Source organism: Hyaena hyaena, unplaced genomic scaffold (genome assembly GCF_003009895.1).
Source record: "Hyaena hyaena isolate Hyena2069 unplaced genomic scaffold, ASM300989v1 scaffold_1090, whole genome shotgun sequence".
NCBI classification, from domain to species: Eukaryota; Metazoa; Chordata; class Mammalia; order Carnivora; family Hyaenidae; genus Hyaena; species Hyaena hyaena.
The window spans coordinates 172,828-197,107 of NW_024081722.1; the positions used below are offsets into that span (position 1 = coordinate 172,828).

The 24,280-nt window shown below is 33.3% G+C and overlaps 1 protein-coding gene across 1 annotated transcript in view; it reads left to right on the top strand.

Moving 5' to 3' along the window:
• EPHA5 (EPH receptor A5) overlaps positions 1–24,280 on the top strand; it is a 269,981-nt gene that overhangs the window by 171,587 nt on the left and 74,114 nt on the right. The window contains exons 4-6 of the mRNA XM_039222255.1: positions 4,281–4,405; positions 11,244–11,403; positions 18,726–18,831. Coding sequence (XP_039078186.1) covers positions 4,281–4,405; positions 11,244–11,403; positions 18,726–18,831 — 391 coding nt within the window. The remainder of the gene's footprint in view (positions 1–4,280; positions 4,406–11,243; positions 11,404–18,725; positions 18,832–24,280) is intronic.

A 24,280-nucleotide genomic window follows, 5' to 3' on the forward strand; every position in this document is an offset into this window, starting at 1 on the left:
TGTCAGCACAGAGCCTGACACGGGGCTTGAACCCACAAACTGTGAGATCATGACCTGAGTTAAAGTCGGAAACTTAACCGACTGAGTGACCCAGAGGCCCCACCTGTATCTTATCAAAGCCAAAAATTGCAAAAGTAATGGTCATCGACATCAAGAAAGATATTAACCATCACATATTTGTGTTGTCATACCCAGAATCTGTACAAATATCTACAGATTGACAAAATGGATATTGAATCAAATATCGATATGCTTGGAATCCAGACATATCTAAAATAGCATATATATTTTTTTCTATTTTTATTAGTAAAGTCATTTAATAGGTGCTAACAGATAGCAATGAACATATAAGTAACTATGATTTCTAATAAAACATTTGTTTTTTAGACATACAATTTTATATTAGTTTCAAGTGCACAAGATAGTGAGTGAATATTTTTATACATTATGAAATGATCACCACGATAGGTCAAGTTACTATCTGTCACTATATAAAATCATTATAATATTATTGATTATATTTCCTATGCTATACATTGCATCCCCGTGATGTATTTTATAATTGTAACTTGACACGTCTTTGTCCTCTTCACCTATTCCACCTGTTTCCCTATTTCTCAGCTCTTTGACAACCACTACTTTATTCTCTGTATCATTTACTGTTTCCATTTTTTTGTTTCTTTGTTTTGTTTTTTTAAACTCCATATATAAGTGAAATCATGAAGTATTTGTCTTTCTCTGTCAGACTTATTTCACTTAGTATACTACCCTTTAGGTCCATCCATGTTGTTATAATGACAAGTTTCCATTTTCTTATAGCTGAGTAATAGTCCTTGTGTGTATACATATGCACACATGCAAACACACACACACACACATATATATATACCAAACATATGCTATATATATCACATAGGTAAATATATAACATCTTTTATATCTATTCATCTATTGATTGCTACTTAGGTTGCTTCCTTATCTTGGTTATTGTAAATTAAGCTGCAGTGAACATAGAGATCTCTTCAAATTAGTGTTTTCACTCTTTTTTTTGGATAAATACCCAGAAGAGGAATCCCTAGAACTTGTGGAAGTTCTATTTTGAATTTTCGATGGATCTCCATGTTGTTTTCATAGCAGCTGTACCAGTTTATCCGCCAATAGTACATGAGGGATCCCTTTTCTCACATCTTTGCCAACACTTGCTATTTCTTATCCTTTTGATAATAGCCATTCTGACAGGTGTGAAGTGCTATATCATTGTGGTTTTCATGTGCATTTTTGTGATGATTAGTGATGTTGAGCACCTTTTAATGTGCCTGTTGGCTGTCTGTGTGTCTTCTTTGGAAATGCATTTATTCAAGTCTTCTATCCATTTTTGTTTTAATCAGGTTATGTTTTTTTGTTTTTAAGTTGTGTGAGCTCTTTGTATATTTTGGATATAACCCTTTATCAGGCATATCATTTGCAAGTAACTTCTCTTATTCAGTAAACTGACTTCTCATTTTGTTGATGGTTGACTTTACTATGCAAAGGTTTTATAGTTTGATGTAGTCCCATTATTTTTAAGTTTATTTATTTATTTTGAGAGACAGAGGGAGAAGGGGTAGAGGGAGGGAGACAGAATCCCAAGCAGACTCCTTACTGTTAGTGAAGAGCTGGACACAGAGCTCGACCCCATTTGCCATGAGATCATGACCTAAGCTGAGATCAAGAGTCAGACTCTTAACTGACTAAGCCACCCAGAAGCCTTGTAGTCCCATTTTTTTTTAAAAAGAGCTTATTGTCAAGTTGGTTTTCATATAACACCTAGTGCTCATCCCAACAAGTGACCTCCCCCATGCCATCACCCCCCTTCCCCTCTCTCCCACCCCCATCAGCCGTCTGTTTGTTCTCAGCATTCAAGAATCTCTCATGGTTTGCCTCTCTCCCTCTCCCCCACTATTTCCTCCCTTCTTCTCCCCCATGGTCCTCCATTAAGTTCCTCCTAATCCTCCTATACGTGCAAACATATGGTATCTGTCCTTCTCTGCCTGACTTATTTCGCTCAGCATAACACCCTCAAGGTCCATCCATGTTGCTACACATGGCCAGATTTCATTCTTTCTCATTGCCATGTAGTATTCCATTGTATAAATACACTGCATCTTCTTGATCCATTCATCACTTGATGGACACTTAGGTTCTTTCCATGATTTGGCTATTGTTGAGAGTGCTGCTATGAACATTGGGGTACATGTGCCCCTCTGCATCAGCACTCCTGTATCCCTTGGGTAAATTCCTAGCAGGGCTACTGCTGGGTCATAGGGGAGTTCTATTGTTAGTTTCCTGAGGAAACTCCACGCTGCTTTCCAGAGGGGTTGCACCAGCTTACATTCCCACCAACAGTGTAGGAGGGTGCCTGTTTCTCCACTTTTTTTTGAAAAATTGCTTTTGGGGGCACCTGGGTGGCTCAGTTGGTTGAGCGTCTAGCTTTGGCTCAGGTCATGATCTCATGGTTCATGAGTTTGAGCCTTGTTATCTGGCTCTGTGCTGATAGTTCAGAGCCTGGAACTTGCTTTGGATTCTGTCTCCCTCTCTCTCTGCCCTTCCTCTTCTTGTGCTCTGTCTCTCTCAAAAATAAATAAACATTTTTAAAAAATTAAAAATGTTGCTTTTGTGCTTTTGCCTGAAGAGGTAAAAATATCTAAAAAAAAGTCACTAAGAACAATGTCTATGTTTTCTTCTAGGAGTTTTATGGTTTCAAATGTTATATTCACGTCTTTAATGCATTTGTAGTTAATTTTTGTGTATGGCATAAGATAATGGTTCAGTTTCATCCTTTCACATGTGGCTACACAGTTTTCCAAACATCGTTTATTGAAAATATCCTTTCTGCATTATAGGCTCTTTCTTCACTTGTTAAAAAAAAAAAAAAAAAAGGCTATGTATGTGTGAGTTCATATCTGGACTTTCTCTTCTGTTCCATAGATCTATATGTCTGTTTTTGTTCCAGTATCACACCATTTGGTCACTATATCTTTGTAGTATAGTTTGAAATCAAGGAGTATGACACTCCCAGTTTTGTTATTGCTTTAGCTAATTGGTGTCTTTTGTGATTTTCTATGCATTTTAGGATTATTTATTATAATTTTATGAAAAATATCATTCATATTTTGATTGAGATCGAATTGAATCTGTAGATTGCTATAGATGGTATGGACATTTTGACAATATTAATTCCTCCAATCTATGAGCATTGCATATCATTCAATTTATTCGTGTTGTCTTCAATTTCTTTCTTCAGTGTCTTCTAGTTTTCAGAATACAGATCTTTCACCTCTTTAATTTTATTCTTTCATATTTTATCCTTTTTAATGTAATTGTAGATGTGATTGTTCTCTTAATTTCCCTTTCTAATAGTTCATTATTATTGTATAGAAAGATAACATATTTTTGTGTACTCATTTTATATCCAGCAACTTGACTAAATTAATTTTAGTTTTGGTAACATTTTTGGTAGAGTCTTTAGCTGTTTCTATATGTAGTCATCTGCAAATAGTGACACTTTTACTTTTTTTCCAGTTTGAATGTATTTTATTTTCTTTTCTTGCCTAGTTACGATAGCTAGGACATCTAATATTATATTTAATAAAAATTATAGGAGTAGAAATCCTATACTTGTTCCTTATCTTAGAGGAAAAAATTTTGTATTAAGAAAATGTTTATTTTATCTTCTATTGTTTTTGAGAAATACTACAACTTGAATAATGTATGTTTGAAGGCAACACCCACTATGTTTAACATATAATTTTATCAAGGATTATAGGACCCATATCATTAAAAAATTATAAAGGTTCTTAATGTTATGAAAATATGGTAATATAGATAATAGTGTGTACTAGCATAATGGGATATATTATACAGAGTCAATAAATTTTAGTACATGCAAAATATATAAGATCATCAAAAACGTCTTTTTTCCATAAGAAAAGTAAGGTAGTTCATTTATGTTTCTAAACTTTATAGAAAAAAGACTTAAGATTTTATATGACTATCATTTGAAGAAAATTCTCAAGAAACTTAATTTATATTCGTAACACACTTTACAATCTGTAAAACTTTTTATTACATAAAGTAAAATTGCTTTCAGGTTAAAAGAAAATGTAATTGTTTATTCAGCTTTTTGCCAAATTGCTAATGTAGTAATTATACTACATACTAAGAATGCCATTATACATTGTACCACATTGTAACTTCAGGACTCTGTTAATCACACATTCTTTACTTCTACTATTTTGCAGCCCCCTCTCCAGTCACCAATGTGAAAAAGGGGAAGATTGCAAAAAACAGTATCTCTTTGTCTTGGCAAGAGCCAGATCGTCCCAATGGAATTATCCTGGAGTATGAAATTAAATATTTTGAGAAGGTGAGACTAAGAATAAAGAATGTCCTTTCTTCTTCTCTTTCTCCTTTGCCTCCTTCTTCCTCTCCTCCTTTTCCTCCCCATTTTCCTCCTCCCTCTTCCACTTGCCTTCCCCCTTCCCTTTCCCCTCCCCCTTCTCCTCCCTTTTCTTCTTCCCACTCCTTCCCCTTCTCCTCCCCTTCCTCCTCCTCCTCCTCCTCCTTCTTCTTCATGTCATTTTAGCAACTGCAATTATCCAATTTTTAGAAAAGTATGTTGCAATTTTATGGGTAAATCAATGACAAGATTATGGAGGCTAGAAGTATATAGGAAGCATTCTATTTGTGTTCGATATCTGCCAAATAGTTTATGCTGCAGACTACTGCCATATAGTCTAACATCAGCTTAACTAGGTTTCACAGTATTAAAAGGTGAAGTCATTGGACATTTTGAAAGTGTTGCAAACACTTAAGTTCTGCAGCAGTGACTGCCATGTACGGCAAGTAAAAACACATAAGATTTTGACCATTAACCCTGCATAATACCTATGCTCCTAAGGAGATATGGATAGATAACATATGAACATAAAGTATAATTTTAAAAATCCATATCAAAAGTCTAATACTGTATTATAAACTTTATTTTAAAATTTGAGGGCACAAAATCAGAATTGTATGCCTCACATTCCCTATAACTTCTCAATTTCTTCTCTCCTGAGTTATCTCTTAGGCCCATTCTTGCAAGCTTTGCCATAATAGTTGTGAGGTCTAAAGGCAATAATTTTCCCTCTTCCTCTTTCCTGAATCCACAACCAAGTGAGCTCTTGATAAAGAAATAGTAAAGATGGAAAATAAAGCTGAATTTAAATTTCTAAAGCAGAATTCTACTATACAGCTTGGATATGTAGTCACCGTGGGTCTTCCTACACTTCCCACCCCATTTTACTTTGATTTTTATGAGTCTGGACCTGAATGACAAACCCTCCTTAAAACAACCTGACTTCTAGTAGAGGAGATATAGAAATGTGCTTAAACCAGACTCTCACTGAAGGGTAGGAAACTCTGACTCAGAGTACACATCCTTTGAAAGCAGGAGTAGAAAAAGATTACAAGCATTTGCAGAGACGCAGATCCCAAAAGAAAAGGAAAGGACTCTGCCACACTTACTCAATTACTTTCCTTACACTCATGGGGCCATCACTCCATCTCATAGAGGGATAGTGAAGAGGATAGGAAGAAGTTAAAAACTTACTTTGCAATTCCAAAGAAATTACTCACACTAAGACGCTGGAAAAGAGAAAGGAAATAAGCGGTTCTCCTTGTACTAATGCAAAAATATCAAGAAAAATATTTATATTCTATTAATGGGAGTTAAAATTTCAACATTCCGTGTATATGTGTAGATGGAAGAGCATAGGTAAATATTATGAAATACATTAAATTAATGCCTAGCATTATAGAGATTTTTAATTCTTATTTCACTCATTGATTTGACAGTTACCTGTATAAAGATAATGACAGAGGGTAAAACATTAGTGGGGGAGTGAAGGAGGACAACGGGGCAGTCTACATATCTTTTCTAAGCTTTGAATGCCCATACAATGCTCTTACATTGATTTTATAAATAGGTGAATAAACAGTTAATTATTACTTTTGAAGTAGTTATCCTTCTTAGAATGACTTGCTGGTAGCATAACAAATAACTATCGGATAATTAGGGAACAGAAATGATAGAAATAGATTCTTCTATTTCATAAAAAAGATCATATCCTCAAATATGTTATCATCAAAGGGAATACTTGTGAGACAAAATTATGTTAGGATAGGGGCACCTGGCTGGCTCAGTTGATGAAGCATGTGACTCTTGATCTTGACTATTGTTGAGAGTACTGCTATGAACATTGGGGTACATGTGTCCCTATGCACTCCTGTATCCCTATTCTATTGTTAATTTTGTGAGGAACCTCCACACTGTTTTCCAGAGGGGCTGCACCAGTTTACATTCCCACCAACAGTGCAGGAGGGTGCACGTTTATCCACACCCTCGCCAGCATCTATAGTCTCCTGATCTGGAGTCTGTGAGCTCAAGCCCCACATTGGGTATAGAGATTATTAAAAATAAAATCTTAAAAAAATTGTGTTAGTATATCATTTATACTATTTGTTATAAAAAAAACAATAAGGTAAATCAAGTAAAATGTTGTTACATTAATAATCCTCACTGATTCTTGTTTCTCTGGAAGTAGTACTCCAAACTGCGTTGTAAATTCTAGAGGTCTACAATTTAAATGCATGCTATATCCAAAAATAATTTGTTAAATTAAGGTTTACATTCCTTATTTACTTTTTTGGTAAATTTTAATATGTTATGCTAATACAAAGCTGAATACATAGACTGAATTTTTTTGGTTAATATTTTAAGTTTCAAATTTTATTGTAATTGAAATTGATTTTAAAAGAAGTTGAAATGCATAATGGCATTTAAAAATAAATATGCCACAGGGGTGCTGGCTGGCTCAGTCAGTGGAGCATGCAACTCTTGATCTCAGGGTCATGAGTTCAAGCCCCACATTAGACATAAAGCCTTCTTTTTAAAAATTGATACATAAAAGGGAGTATTAAAAAATTTAAAAATAACTATGCACCAAAACTCTATATATGAATATACATCTTAGATGAAAAAAGTTCAACACCAAGAAGACTTAAATTTGACAACTTATTATTTTTCTTTATAGCTTTTCTTCCACTGAAGCAACTAGCTAGACCAAAGTATGGTTTTCTTAATTGCTTCTAATGAGATTCTCTTATTTTTCCCTCTTATAAGTAATCTTTCATTATTTCTACTATTGCTCCTCAGCATATGTATGAGTCTCACATATGTAATACTCAATAAAAGCAAGGATTTATCATTTTTTTCTTTTCTTTAAGCTACCATTAATGTTAAAACAAATAGTTTCTCAACCAATGTTTCTCAACCATAATGTTATGGCATTATTTTATTTATAGTTCAATTTTTTAACTTATACTAATTCATGAAAACTTAGTTTTATACTTAATATTTTATATTTAATGCTGTATTAATACATTCTTTTATCTGTGTAACTCAATGTAAGAAAAAATAATTTTATAAAATATTTCTATACATAGTCTCAGTAAATGAATAGAAAGTTGCCCACTTACATTCGTTAAAAGCAGTGAAACCATTATATAATATATTATTGGGGGAAGTTATTAACTTCTTTTGGTCAGTGTTTTCCTTTTTACAGTGAAAATATTAATTCCAAGAAATTTTTGCCAAGCAAAATTATTGAGCATACTAATAAAATACATGAAAGTTTTTTTTAATACTTTCAGAAGAAAAAAAAGGATAATGAGTTTTTATAGCATGTGCTGAGGTGGGAGTCCTGATAGGTTTCCAGAGCTCATTTTGATCCTTCAGAATGACACCGCCATTTTATTGGATGGCTCTTGGCCAGACACAGGTGGCAGAGCTTTCCAGGGCTCATGCATTTGCCAGCTGGCATTTCTGCCTACGATTGCCCTGCTCTAATAGAGGTCATTGGGCCTCTCTGCTCCTGCTTGGTGATGGGCCCATTGCCATCTCTTAATTAAAGGCAGAAGCACAGGGAAGCTGCCCCTTGGCAGGGTGTTTGCCAGCTGGCTCCTTCTGCCAAGGCCCTCCCTTCACTGCGTGTGAACAGTGTTTGCTAAGCAGCTGGGGAATGTAGCTCATTTGCTCAGCAGGAGTATGAAGGCAGCAAAAGCCATTGCCCTGACCAGGATTTGGCAGCCTGATGGCCGTGGATGTTGAAGATGTGTATATAGGGTTTGTGATATCAAGGAAATTATAGCACAGCAATGACTAAAAGGAGTGGGACAGAAGCACGTTTTGGAAGCTACTTAGGCAATTCAAACTGTGCATTTTTGGTTTTCACTCCCTTACATATATGCTTTGGCGAGTCCCTATGACTATATAGCATTTGACTACCCCAGAGAGACAAAGTACAACCAGAACTCAGATAAGGAAGAACTGAGATCCATGTAATGTTAATATATAAATCAGAATGTGGTGCAATTTTGTGTGATTGGTATTAGATCATGCATTATTTCAAGGAGCAGCATGCCAGTTTCCTTGTAATGAAATCCCCCCCCTCCTTTTCGGCAAAAATACCAACCTATAATAATTTAAAATAACATTAATTCTGACTTCAATAGTTATGGATTTAAATTTTTTTAATGTTTATTTTTGAGAGAGAGAGAGGGAGGGAGGGACCTCGAGAGAGGGAGACACAGAATCTGAAGCAGGCTCCAGGCTCTAAGCTGTCAGCACATAGCCTGATGTGGGGCTCAAACTCATGAACCCCAAGATCATATCCTGACCCAAAGCCAGATGCTTAACTGACTAAGCCACTCGGGTGGCTCAATAGTTAGAAATTTACAAGAGTGTTTTAATGTTTTTTCTTTTTATTAAATTTGCCATCATGCTACAGACTCAAGTCAAATTTACCTATAAACTGTTATGTTATGGAGATTGTTGGGTGCTATGTACGTCATCTGCATCTCCATCTCTATGTGCTCACAGTGCACTTGATAAACAATTTTATCCCATTTTAAAGAAGAAAAAACTGAGGTTGAGTTCAAATTTTTTGCAAAACTCTAATGATATTTCTTATACCATAAAAACTTGGCAATTAAATTAATCTGTGCATTGAAAAAAAATAATTGTTTGCATAGAATGAATCACAAAGCCTATTTGCATTAGAAATTAGAACAATCTGGGCACGTGGGTGGCTCAGTTGTTAACCGCCCAACTTCCATTCTGGTCATGATCTCATGAGTTTGAACCCTGTGTCAGGCTCTGTGCTGACAGCTCAGATTTTATGTCTCCCCCTCTCTCTGCCCTCTCCCACTTGCACTCTCTCTCTCTCTCTCTCAAAAATAAATGAATGTTAAAAAATAGAAATTAGAACGTTGCTATTTAGATAGAAATCTGGATGCATTTAACCTTAAGATAATTCTATATGTTTGACTATATTAAATGAGCAATGGTAAACTTGCTTTAAAACAAATAAATGTTAATAGGTTATATATTTTAGATTGTATTGGTGGTAGTATAGAACATGATTACCAGTAGACTTTGATGTGTCAAATTAGAAAAAAAATAATAAAGGCAATGAAAATATACCCTTTATGTTAACAGTTGTTAAGTGTTTTCACATGCATTACTTATCTAATTCTTATAGTATCTCCGTGAGAATATCCAGGCACCAATTTCTACCCCAATTTTACAGATAAGGAAACTGAAGGTAAAAATAAACATGAGCTTGTGGTATTTAAGCATATGATTATAGTGTTCACACTGAAGTCACAGCATGGCATGCTGCTATTGATTGTAAATCTCAAGGGAAGCTGAAGTCCATGTAACATGCAAGCATGGTTTGCATTTATTTTGCATTTTAGTAGTGTTATGAAGATTAAATAATAACCACATTCCCTATTAGAGGGCTTGAGAAGGAATTGTTATATTCTCATTTTCAATTCTTTTCTCATTTCAGAAAAAAAATCTTTTACATGTATTCCCATTATATTTTTAAAATAATCAATACAGTTTTTAATTGTAAAATAAAATTCTCTGAAATATCTGGAAAATGATGGTTTACAGTCATCAATCAGATACTCTAAGTAGAGAACAGTTCCTACAAACAGAGGAAAAAATCTCTAACCATTATCTATCATGAATTCATTCTTTAATATCTATCAGAAATGTAATAAGTGTAGAACACATTAGGCAAAGATAACTTTAGCCAAGAAACACACAAAAAAATACAAAGGAAGAGAAAGTTCAAAACAGGGACCCTGTGTGTTTAGATCTAAGATTTTCTATTCAGTGTGATAATCTCAGAGATAAGAAGTTATGGATGGTTAGTCTAGACTTTGGTAGCAGTCAAAATAGGAACAGTTTCCTATTTGTTTCAGTTTCCAAAACTATCTTTACAGTAATTTTGTTTTCACTGCATCTCCATTAACTACTCACCCAGTTCAAACACATAAATGTGAAAAAATACAGTTTAAAAAAAAAAGTTTATTTGCAGTTTTTCTTTAGTAATCCATTTGAACTCGGTGAATTGAAATTAGACTTCTCAGGGAAGTACTCATTCCTTCTTCCGAGCCCTAAATATAATTAGAAATGAAACTCACCAAAGATACAAAGCATAAGCCTTAACCTGGTGATATATGACACATTGTCACCTTACTCCATAAACAGGCAGCATGTTAGATGTGTTCCAATAAAATATTTTAACAAAAATAAGCATAAGAATACCAATATTGAAATAGAGTCTGTAAAATAATTTATCTCCCACAGGGGTACCTGGGTGGGTGGCTCAATGGGTTAAGTGACAGACCCTTGATTTCGGCTCAGGTCATGACCTCATGTTTTGCGAGTTCAAGCCCCGCATCAGGGTTTGTAATAACAGAGTGGAGCTTGTCTTGCGATTCTCTCTCTGCCCCTCCCTTTCCCGCTGTCTCTGAATGAATGAATGAATGACTGAATGAGTGAATAAATGTTAAAAACATTTTATCTCCTGAAAATCATATTTAAAAGTTTACAAATTTATGTCTGCCAAAAACAAGTATGATGGATGAGTGGAGAACGTGTTACCCACCAATTTTGAGTTCTAGAAAACACTTTTAGATACTATATAGATAGCACACCTAAGATGTACAGATTTTTTTTCCTGATTGTATGTTTACTAATAGCAAGTCTCTTAGTTTCTGATTATTTTCTGATTTATGATTCTGTTTTGTTGTCATTAGTAATTCACATGTTGGCTTTTTTATTGTATGTACATGTGTAATCCAAGGACCAAGAAACCAGCTATACAATTATCAAATCCAAAGAGACAACTGTAACTGCAGAGGGCTTGAAACCAGCTTCAGTATATGTCTTCCAAATTCGAGCACGCACAGCAGCAGGCTATGGTGTCTTCAGTCGAAGATTTGAGTTTGAAACCATCCCAGTGTGTAAGTCATTTTAATTACTGTCAACTCATGTCTCTGTAATGGTTACCAGAAAAGAGTCAGTGGATCAATACTCTCTCTGGGCATCCTGTCAGTCTCCTGCTCCTCTCTCTCTCCCAGGCATGACCCCTTCAGGTAGGAAGCATCTGTCATGCTATTATGGTAGGTTAGTAGGTTAACACATCGGTCCCTGCTCCTCATCACATTTAGTCTACTGGGAGATGAAACATCAGGAAATCCTTAAGAAATGCTTAAACCTTGCGTCTAAAGACTTTCCTTCCACAGCTGCCATTCTTTATTGAATTATTGCCATTTATTTTTACTTGTTTCATTGAACAATGCTACCAGGCTTAGTCTTTCTATGAAAATTCTACAGGGAGCATTTGTTAGTATTAAGTTTGGCAAGAAAATGGTGCTCTCAGCAACCAATCTGATTGTTTTAAAAAATCAACATCTCTGGCAGTATCCCTGAGTGAAGAATCTAGAAATCCTTCTGGAAAACCCTTCTTGCACCATTTTTTTTCAGATAAAATAGCATAAAACATTTTTCTCTTTAATGACAATCAAAATCTTTAGATTACTTTCCCTAGAACACACATGAAAAGTAGGATTAGAAGAAGATAAATAAAAGTTTTGTTAAGAAGAAAATAACGCCAGGAGTAGTGTGAAATGTCAAATATGTGTGTATGTATTTTCATTTGGTGAGTCACAGTTAAGAATACTGGCTTTAATGAGTCACCATTACTAAGGAAATACTATCTTATCATTCAAGTATGTTAAAACAAAATTATCTGAAAATCATTACCTTGAGTATACACTTTAAAAAGACTGTTCTTTTTTATGAAATATAATTTATTGTCAAATTGGCTTACATATAACACCCAGTGCTCATCCCAACAAGTGCCCTCCCCCATGCCTGTCACCCATTTTCCTCTCTCCCCCACTCCATCCATCCCCAGTTTGTTCAATGTATTTAAAAGTCTCTTGTGGCTTTCCTCCTTCCCTCTCTATTTGTATCTATTTTTTCCCCTTCCTTTCTCCCATGGTCTTCTGTTCAGTTTCTCAAGATTCACATATGAGTGAAAACATACGGTATCTGTCCTCTGACTGACATATTTCACTCAGCATAATACCTTCCAGTTCCATCCAATTTGCTGCAAACGGCATGATTTCATTCTTTCTCATTGTAAAAAGACTTTTCTAATTGGATACTTCATTTGTAATCATGATGCATGAAGTTATTCATTGAATAATTTTTAAATTTATATTTAATTTATATTATATATAGTTCATAAAAATTTTATGATGGGCTTTTCTTTTTCATATACATTATCAAATGTCATTAATATAGTCCTAAAACCAAATGCAAACACAAACACAGAAATGCAAAAATCTTTATTTTAGAAATGCTATTTAAAATGAGGATTTGGGTAGAAAATTTTAAACTATTCTTTCTCTCTCAAGCTTTAGTTTATATTTTATAAATGGCATAGTATCCACTCTATTTTAATTTTGTTATGCATGCAAATAAATCTTTAAATTGGCCTTGTAAATCATCCCTTTTCCCAAGAGCAATGATAAAACACACCAGCAAATAAACCCAGCATTAATGAAACTGTCCAGCCAGCCAAGTTAGCTCTTTTTCCTGTTTTCTTTTAACATAAATTGTCTTGAAACTTTGAGACTATCACTGAACGTTTCTTAACTCCCACTTGCCAAAATTTACTAACACTTTTGTGCTTCTTTTATGAATTTTTCCCCAATGTATTACTTTCTTTTATCCAATTCTTACCTACTTGATTCAAATCTGTATAACCGAATTGCTGAAATAGTTATTCTGTTATTTAAATGAAATTTCTTATCAAGATAAGTGTAGCTTCACATGCAGTTGTAAGGAATGATGCAGAGTGAATTCTTGTACAATTTTTTCAGTTTTTCCCACTGGTAACATTTTGCAAAACTATAGCATAAGATCACAATCAGGATATTGACATTGCTGTAATCCTCCAATCTTACTTAACTTTCCTTGTACTCCTTTTTATGTGTGTATTACGTAGGCTTGTGTGTGTGTGTATTAAGTTAAGTTCTATACAATTTGGTCAGTTGTGTAGGTTTGTATATCTACCATCATGGTCAAGATACTTCACAGTTCCAACATCATAAAGCTCCTTCCAGCTGCCCTATTATAACTATATCAACTGCCTTTGGGAGCAGCAGCTCCTGTTCCTTAACTAATCACTGACAACCACTAATATCTAAACATTCATTTCTAATATTTTGATGTTTCATAAATGTTCCATAAATGGAATCATACAATATGTGACCTTTTAGTTTAGAATAGACATTTTTCACTCAGTGTAGTTACCTGGAGATTCGTGCAAGTTGTTATGTACATCAAGTTTGCTTCTTTTTTTGTTGTTGTTGAATAGTATTCTTTGGTATGTGTGGGACACAATTTGTTTAACAATTCACCTGTCGGGGAGCTTGGGTGGCTCAGTCAATTAAGCCTCTGATTGGCTCAGGTCATGATCTCAGGGTTCATGGGTTCGACCCCTTCATTGTGTTCTGTGCTGGCAGCTCAGAGCCTGGAGCCTATTTCAGATTCTGTGTCTCCCTCTCTCTCTGCCCCTCCCCTACTCATGTTGTATCTCTCTCTGTCTCAAAAATAAATAAACTATAAAAAAAATTAACAATTCACCTGTTGAAAGACATCTGGGCTGGTACCAATTCTTGCTATTACCAGTGAGATGCTGTGAAAATTCATGTACATGCTTTTATATCAACCTAAATTTTCATTTCCCTGAGATAAATACCCAAGAGTACAATTGCTATATCATAAGGCAATTTTATGTTTAATTTTGAATTTTGTGGGAAACTGCCAAATGACTTTCCAGAGTGGCTGTACTATTTTACAGTCCCACCAGCAATGCAGCAATGTATGAGTGATCAGTTTCTCCACATCTTCATCAGCATTTGCTGATGTCACTATATTTTTCTTTCAGTCATTTTGGACAGGTGACTAGTGATATCTCATTATGGCTTTAATTTGAAATCCCTGTTGACTAATCATGTTCACCATTTTTTTGTGTGTGTATTTGCCTCCCAGGTTGTTCTAAATCTACCCATTAATTCCTATGTGCTCATATTACATATCGAAAATTATGGCTTTGATCAAATTATCTTATCAAGAAAATTGATAGATAGTTACAGCTGTGGGAGAAAGACCCCAAATTTTCAGCCAGCCCTCAAAAACCCTATAATCTGGCTTTAACAAATCTTTTCAGATTCATGATGATCTAAATATATAGCTAAAATGTGGAGAATATCTACATAATATGGATTTGTAATCAAGAGTATGAGAAACAAAATGAGATAAACAATATGATTTCTCAGTATATACCTTAAAGTTTTCAGGGATAATGTAAGTATATAGTTATTTAAAAATAAACATTATTTACTAAAGACTATTAGTGTCTACAACTAATATCCCTTAATGGTAGTGTGTTACATTGCTCCAAATTTACTTTTATGCATTCCCCAAATATTCCTCAACTATTCTTCCAAGACTAATTCACAAGTTAAAAAAATAGGAAATGTGAATGACTAGAAATTTGTGTCTTAAGTACATTTGAAATAATAAAATAATTAAAGCCCATCAAGGAACTTAGAAAAAGCTGCAGTTTTTGTTAAAAAATGAAAATACATTATTGAAATTCTTACTCATAGGCCCTTGATTTAATTGTCTGTTATACAAAAAGATCTTATTTAAGTGAATGGTAGATTAAAAAAATGTAAATGTAAATGTTTGTGATTTGGCATTACTAACAAAATATTTGCATAAAATGTATTGATAATTTGAAATTTTTGGGATGCCATTAAAAATATTTTATTGCAAGATTACATTCCATACCTAAGTGCATAGTTTTACATATTGTTAAATTAGATAAGATCTTATAAATTATTAAAAATGAAACATTTGACAGTACTAAGCACCAGTATTTTTTTCTCAAAATTAATACTTTGGTTAGCCAGAAAATGTCCTGTTTTTATCCCTACCTCTGATTAATCATGCCCTCTTTCTCCAAAATGATATCTCAGAGTTCCCAAAATGGCATATTGAGACCAGAAAGATTTGTTAGAATTTGTTTAGAAGGGCTTTTGAAAACTAGATGGAGAATTCAGGATTTTTTTTTTCATAGGTAGTAGGTATTTATTAACTTTTTGATCAGAGAAACATGATCAAAGTGACATTTTTGGATATGTGCCGTATTTATGAGCACATAGAAGGCTAAGGGAACACTTATAATACCAGTGTATCATAGTCCAGTGGATTTTAATCAAATAGTGAGTGTTGAATGAAAAAATATAATTCGTGGGGAAAATCAAAAGAAACACAAAAATGTTTGGTAACTAATGGGCAAATAAGAGTTAAGAAAAATTCAGTGGTAGTTAAAAGAATCCAGAAGAAAAGGGATCAAATCAATCTGATTCATGGTTTGATTTATGGTGTTTATTTATTGATGTGTTTTTGTTAATGCCTTTAGGGAGGTAGATGTGGTATAAACATGTTATTTGTATATGAAAATAAATCCAAATAAAAGGAAAGCAGTCTGTTTCTTGTTTTGTTTTTGTTTTTTAATAGAGTCATGCTTTGAAGTGAAGTAAGAGATGGAAATCTAAATTTCGGACTCATGACCTTAGAGTTAACTGATGTCATATGCAAAATTGTGCCCATAAAAGGTAGAGAGAAAAGAAAGTAGGAAGGGAGAAAGACAGAAAAAGATTTAAGAGTAAGGAAAGAAGTGTGAAGGATCAGGAGCATTCATCAGGAATTGTTCATGCAGAAGGTGTAGGGAGAGAATGTGGAGCCAGCAGAACTGACAAAATAGTGCTTCATAGTGAGGGAAAGGGAAAAACACCTCATCTGATGTTCTAGAAACCAAAAGGAAGCAGAGTCTCAAGGTTGAAGTTTATGTTCAACAAAGACAAATACCTTATTATGGAGCATGGTAAAGTAAATGGAAAAGTATTCTTTGTGTTTAGCAAGAATGCCATGCATGGAATGAAAAGGCAGAAGAGAAGTTGCAGAGGGAATTTAATAATGTTCATTTTCAGATAATAATAAATAATAAATAAAGAAATAACAATGTTGGTTCTAGATAACTTAATCAAGATGCTGAATAGGAAAGAATAGGAATGATAAAGCAAGAGATAACAATATGTAGAAATAATACTTACTAATTGTTTAAGGCTGTCAATAGTTGAAGCATTATACTAAATATTATCTCTAAACAGAAATATAATGATCCAGGAAAATTATCCTTATTGGGAGATTAATGAAATGAGCCTTGATAAAGTTAAATACTTTGCTTTAGCCTGTATACCTAGTTAATGTTGGATCTGCTTTCAAATTTAAACCAACATCAGTAAGTTTAGGAATAAGGATTTGTTTCTACTAAGAAGAATTATCCATTCAGTCTTGGAAGTAGCAGAGAAGTAGCCTATAACTGACTGAAGATCTCTCCTGAAGGGAGATCTTTGAAGGAACCAGGCCTTGGAAGAGAGAGGAAGGATTCTGATATTGGAGTTAGGTAAAGCAAAGGAAGCTCCATAACCATACAGTTTTATTTAACCTTAGAGTTCAGACTTGATGACTCTCTAATCTTTACAGTTTAACATTAATAAAACATGAGAAGGCATAATGGATTAATGTTTTGAGAAACTGAGGAAGATGCATTATGGGGATGATTGTTAGGAAATTAAGTAGAGAAAATAAATATTGGAACGGTAGTTAGAACCTGATAAAAATAACGTTAAATGTATATGGACCACGTCTGCATAATTTCTTCTGGAAACATTGCCTCTTGCCAAAAAGAAAATTAAAGAACTGGGAAAAAGCAATGCTGTAAGTAATCTGCGTTTACAGACTAATAAAGCAAATCTTGGGGAAGGTTACTAATGATAGTGGTTACTAATGACAGTAGCTTTACTGTACCCCATTTATACTCCTTATCATGTTTAAATTCCCTACCACAGATTTCAAAATCAGAATAAAGGAGAGGAATCAAAATAAAAAGCCATTGAACTGCAACCAAGAAAAGGGAGTACAAGAACATAGATTTAAACTGTCAATAAGAGTCTTTCTTCTACATGAACAAGCTACTGGTGATATTGGGTCTGATGACTGGTCTATAAGGGTTGAAAGTGTAGATCAAGTGCAAGAAGTGGTCAGAGATTCAGTCAATTTTGGTTTGAAAGAATGAAGGAAGCGGAGACCAGAATAGAAAGGGCAGTGTTTGGATGTCCAAAACTATTGATGGAGCCAAGACCTGGTAAAGGTTTCCAAGAAACAAAACAGGAAAAGTACAGTTGTTATTTCTCTTGATACTTAAAATTTGTTATGAAGGTTAACTAATGTCACTCTGAATTTATCAAAATGATTATGCTGTTAAACAATAGCATGGTAGGTATCTTACTGAGGATTTCTTAAGAACATTAGTAAAATTAATTTTGCTCTGTAGGGTTCTTATTCTAACACAGTGTAGTTATCAACATAAAGGAAATATCCCCATACTTAATTAGATACAACTATCTTATCATGTCCATATTCCCCTTTATTATGGTAATTGTACAGTTAAAATATATAATATTTCTTCTAAATCCATGTGTTTAAAAAAAGATAATGTAAATGACTTTAATCTTAAGGCAGACTTCTCAAAGTTCTAAGTGTATATCTCGATAGTTTTCAAAAAGTAGTCCTATATATAAACTATAATCACTGATTATATTCTGCTTGAAATCATGATGTTTAAACTTATTTTCAGAATATTATGTTAGCTTCACTGAAGTCATAACTGCAACATTTTGGACTTTAACATATGTCTATGGGAAAAAATCCTGTCTGAGGTGTCAAGATTTTTTTTCTAGAGAATAGCCACATTCAAAGTCTAAAATGCCAAATCTTGGATACTTAGCACCTCTTGTTTAGACTAAGGTGTTTGCTACCAAGGACTAAGTTTCATTATCTTGCAAACCTAAGATCCCTAGATAAATACTATGCAAACAATTACATTCATTTTTTATGATGACAAGGAAACAGTCAGTGACTTAGTGATTCTTTCAAATTTCCATTTGGAAAGTAAATATTTTCTCCTAAAGATGTCTTTTCAATTACACACCATTGAGCAGAGATATTAGGGGGAAATCTCGGCCAAATGTGGGTGAATTGCTTAAACCATGCATCGATTACCAACTATTAAGCAGCTCTTATTTGAATGCATATGATCTCTTTAACCACGGGTTCCAATTTCTGTGTCTTCTATCAGCAGTTGCAGCCTCCAGCGATCAAAGCCAGATTCCTATAATTGCTGTGTCTGTGACAGTGGGAGTCATTTTGTTGGCAGTGGTTATTGGCTTCCTCCTCAGTGGAAGGTAAGAGAGGAAGCTGTGATTTTGAACTTTTGCAGCTGATCTCTTCTTTACCTTGATCTGACCATTTGACTGTTAAGCACATCCCAAAACAAATCAGGCAAGCAAATATGTCAGTAGATAACCACAATGTAAGAGATAGTTTTAAGCCTTGCCTTGTCCATGTTAGTGCTAACTTTTAAGCACACGATTTCTCTTTTTTTCAGGTATGCTTTCTTCACAAGAGTCATAATTAACTTGGTTTTATTTATTCTGTCTTTAATATAAACATATTTTTTGGTACAGTGGTTTTAAATCTGATTCATTTTGCCTCAAAAATATTTATAGTCGTTTTGGCTTTAGTCTGGGAAGGCCTATACCTGTGCCTGGTAGATGCAGAGGAATAAGACTAATAATTCTACTTAGCCAGGATTCTTTCCTAACAGGGTGATGGATACGAAGCAGACACTCTGGAAAACAAACATTCAGAGAAATAACCAACCTTTATTCATGACTGCTTTTATTTTCAGCTTCTGAATGATTTCAACCTGACTACATCAATCATAGTGTGTACTGATTTAAAGTGAATTGCACGGAATGTTGTATCAATAGAGGTAGAGACCCTTAAGAAAAGACCCAAGAGAGCTTTTGTAGAAAGTATTTCCTGATACTGATCTGAGCATAATCAACCTTCGAAAAAATTTTTAAAATAATAATAAATAAATAAATCAAAATATGTGTACCCCTACCACGAACATGTTTCCATTTTTCACCAGGCCGCTGTGAAACATTCAGTAATTAGACATTTAGTAATTAGAGCTGTCCATTTGAAAATGTGTTGGTGTTAGACTATTACAGAAAACTTGATGAGAGTCTTCATGGATATATTTAGACTTGCACAAATATGTGAAATTGTTTTGTAAGGTCCAAAAAAAGGTTAGGAAATCAATATTCATATTGATTTTGTTACTGTTCTACTTACTTTTGACTCTTCAGCACATATTCAACTCATAAATATACAGAATTGGACACTTTTCAATATACTACATATTATATTCTAAAAAGATTTATAACTATATCCTTAAATTACAGTAATTTGTTTTCATAAAACATTGTTGAAAATATTCCTTTGAACATCCTTCCTTTTGTATATGAAAATTCCTTTTCTTCTGGTTCCTGTTTATTTAAGAATGTTCAAAATTTTCTTAAGAATGTGTATAGAAATCCATCATTTATGTTTAATGTTAGAATAGCAGTGATGCACTTTTAGAATTTCTAGGTAGGAAGCAGTTTGTGTTCTTTTGAGGACAGCTAGCCTATTGGACCAGGAGGCTGGCTGGCTGGTGCCCCACTGTTCTTTTCTCTCTGAAGTCACCCAGGGAGAATGCTTTGATTATGTCCCTGCTTTGTGGAAGATAAGAATTTTGTCATTAAAAACTTTGCTCAGATTTTGATCAAATAAGATAATTGTCTAGTAACTATTAAGAAAACTTCCATGTGATAGGAGTCTTTTCTACGTCAGAAGGATGGATAACTATGATACAATTACCAAGCTGGTTTGTAATATCATTTCTTTACTTTTGACTGAGATATGAGTTGGCTTCTTCATTTCCAATAAATCTGGAAGTGTTAGTTATATTTAGGGACATGGGATTATAAGAAGATGTATTTGTTATATCCACACTTAGAGGAAGTGAATAAAACAGCAGGAAAGATCAAGATCTAGAATCCAATAAATCTGTATGTTTGAGGGTTTATTAAAGGACAAATCAAATATATATAGAATGTATCTTATTGTATACTTAACCAGACTATATTTGTTTAAACTAAGTATTTTTAGTGTGAATTTATTGATGATGTTCAACTACAGATTCTAGCTTACTTGTATGTGAATCAGCCACTGTTCTCAAAAAAAATTTTTCCCCAACACACACACACACACACACACACACACACACAGTGTCTAATGCTAATATCTATAGCATTAGATAAAGTGTTTGAAAGAAGGTTCAATTTACTCATTACTTGGTAACTGAAGGATAGCAAAGCTTTAGTGCCCATGTGCACACACATGCTCCACATAAATTCCATATGTACTTGGATTTGCTGTGTGAGAATAATTAAATTTTAGTGTAATTTTTCAGTTGTACTAGAATCACATCGACACCCAAAATACAAAGCTTAATTTTCAGCATAACTAAATCTGAGACTTGGTGAGATAAATTTTTGTGTGTATTGTCTTGTAGAAGTACATTACTTTTTAAAAATAGCAATACTTTATGAATATATGCATTGTTTATTCAAATTAAATTTTTTCTGAATTTATTTACTATACAGGCACTAGGAATTTTCAGCTTAAGGGAAACCAAATTTTACCCCCAAAATTCTGAAATATATATATTTTTTACTAGCAAATTTTTTGAATGAAATTTTCATTACTTCGTTTTTTTAATGCATATTCTTGAATTTAAGGGCGCATTTGTCTTATGATAAAAGCATATCTGGCTGTTTGTATTTTTCATGTATAAGTTATTTTATGTTGTTTTATATAAGTATACTTATTCAAAAGCTAAATTAAAAGATTCTTGAAGGTCTTTGTCTATTTCATTCAAGACAATAACTTCATAATTTTTGTCTGGACTAAGAAAACCATATCCATCTCATAGTACCTACAGTGTCGAATTAACTCAGTAAAGATTTGTCAAATAAAAGAAAACATAAATGAAGAAATGTGGCCAAAACCTAATAATATTTGGGAAATCATTTGCAAATACTGACAAATTATTGAAAAAAGTCTGTTCTAGGAATGGTCTAAAGACATTGAATTATATATGTTTCTCCCTCCTCTCTTTGCCAAAATATGACTGATAAACACACACAAAAATATAACATTTAGATTACCTACTCACACTGAACTTTTTTTTTAACCTCTTGACTATATTAAATCCAGATATTTGCTCCTAGGTAAAATGTCTTCTAATTGCAAATAATTTGACTTCTCCGTGGTGATAAAGACAAATTGATTTTTATATATTGCAAAAATATTAATGTCACTTGAATGCAATATTTATTGGAAATTTATATCAGTTGGACCATGGAGAAAATATGTCTTGAAGACACATATTCACTGATAATTTGTATTTTTATTTAGACCAAATAAAAAATTTAGGATTATAGCATATTAAATACTATGGGACTATCTATTTCAAAGAAAAATTATTTTTTTATTCTAAAATACATTGAAAGATAAAACGTAAATCAAATATAGAGACGTTCTAATCTTTTTAGGCTAAAATTGATTACACCAAAACCTCTTGTAGTCTTTCTACTTAGAGTTTAAAATAATATAGGTAAATATCCATCTTGAAGTAAAAGTTCCATTTAAAAACCAGAAAGAATCATAACACCTTAGGATTCTATTAATCTTAGAATTTGTGTGATATTCCTGTTTAAAGGTGGTGCTAAATACTCTATACAACCTTTTCTGCAGGGTTTATATTCCCCTTTTTACTTTCTTCACCTTTAATTTTAAATGGATTTTTTATTGGACTACAAAACAATTGACATGTCCTTTGCAAACCTTAACTAAAATTACCCTAGAATGGATATAAACCTCCTGATATGCACAGCATGGTAATTGTTTTTTAACCTTTCTCTTTTATCAGTAATGACAATGCACATTGATAACTTTCTTATTATATACTAAGTTTATTGAGTTTTCCCCTTTATATATACTACTTTGTAGATATAAATTGTTTAATGAACAAACTTTTCATCACTGATTGTCATCTCCACACTTCCAGTTACATATTTGACAGTCTTTTACAGTGTCCTTCCTCTTTTTTCCTTTCTTTTAGAGATAATCATTGATTATATTAAGTTACTTTTTTCCTCCAACTCCATTTCAAGCTTGAGGCTTAATTCTTGATTACTGGATACTTCTTAACTGATATAAAGCTTAAATTAACAGGATTTACTGGTACAGAAAATATAAAAGAAAACATCTTTCAGTGTAGAGAAACTCTTTCTTCTTTGAACCATGGTCAATATAGACATCCTGGGATTGAACAGTATTTTTTAATACTTTATTTCTGATCTCATATTTATTATATGCTCCTGAATTTATTTTTTAAGAAATTTGCAGAGCTTTGATTTTTTATTTCAATCAATGCCACATGTATGCTCAGGAGTCAAAGACATACACCCATTATATAAATGCACTCCTACACATTTGCACATGTTCTTGCATGTAAGTACAAAGAAGTTAAAGCTGTTTACCAGTTTCAAAAATAGAAAACAGAATAAAAAACCAATGAGGTGGAAGAAGAGGTAGAAGAATTTCCCTAAGTTTCTTAGCCTTGGATGTGATTTTAAGGCTACTCATATATGACTTTAATACTGTGATCCTCCTGAGATGATAAATTTAGCCTGAGATGTGGTAATTGCCTGTAAAAAAGATTATTTTCTGAGTAGGAGATCTTCCCTTGTTCTGTTCATGTTCAAACCCTATAGTTCCTCATATAACCGCTAACTCCTGTTTCCTTCATTGTTTAGTAAATAATTGAAACTCAATTGACTTGAAATGTCTCATAGTTTTCCAAGGCAAAAATTCTTCAGTGGATAGTGTACTAAAAGGCTAACCTATCAAAATTAAGATACTGAGACCATGTTAAGGGGGGGAAGTAAATTCATTGTAGATTTATGTAAAATGCTGCTTCAGGTGTTTTTTGTTTTCTGGATTTTTTACTTAAAAATGCTATTAAAATTTAGCCTTTTGTAACTTTTTTCAAATCTCTTAATGTATAACATGTTGTAAATGACATATTCTCAGATATTACAAACATTTATTAAACATCCTTTGCACATCAAACACCAAGATAAGTCCCAGGAATGTGAAATAAGAAGGTTATGTTCTTTTCTCAAAGTGTTTCCACTTTAATATAGTGGTCATTTCAATGGACAGAATTTTATAAACAGAATTGCAACAACTATATAAAGAAGAGGTTTAAATTGGAATCCGTCCTAAATCGTAACTCCCCACCTCCAACCTTTGGACCCCAATGGTGGTTTGATTCATTAACTCAAGAAAAAAATGACTTCTTATTGCATGTCTCCCACATTTCTTATGTTAGGAAAAACAGTGGTTTGTTGGTAAAATCCACCAGACTTAGGAACTTTCCTTCAAGCTTATTTGGAGCCAAATAAAAATATTATGCAGGTATTTTGAATGAAATTTAATTCTGATGACTGCCAGAGCTTTACCTACTTTTGATATCAAAGCATAATAGCTTCCTACACGAATAATTTTTAAAGGGTATGAAGTATTCTAAAACTTTCAGAGAAGCCTCTTTGCCTAATGGGATAACACAGTAATAATGTTGGTAATAATAAAAATAATATGATCTAGCATGAATTACATACTACCTACTAGGCATTGTTCCAAGGGTTGTACATGTAATATTTCACAACACTG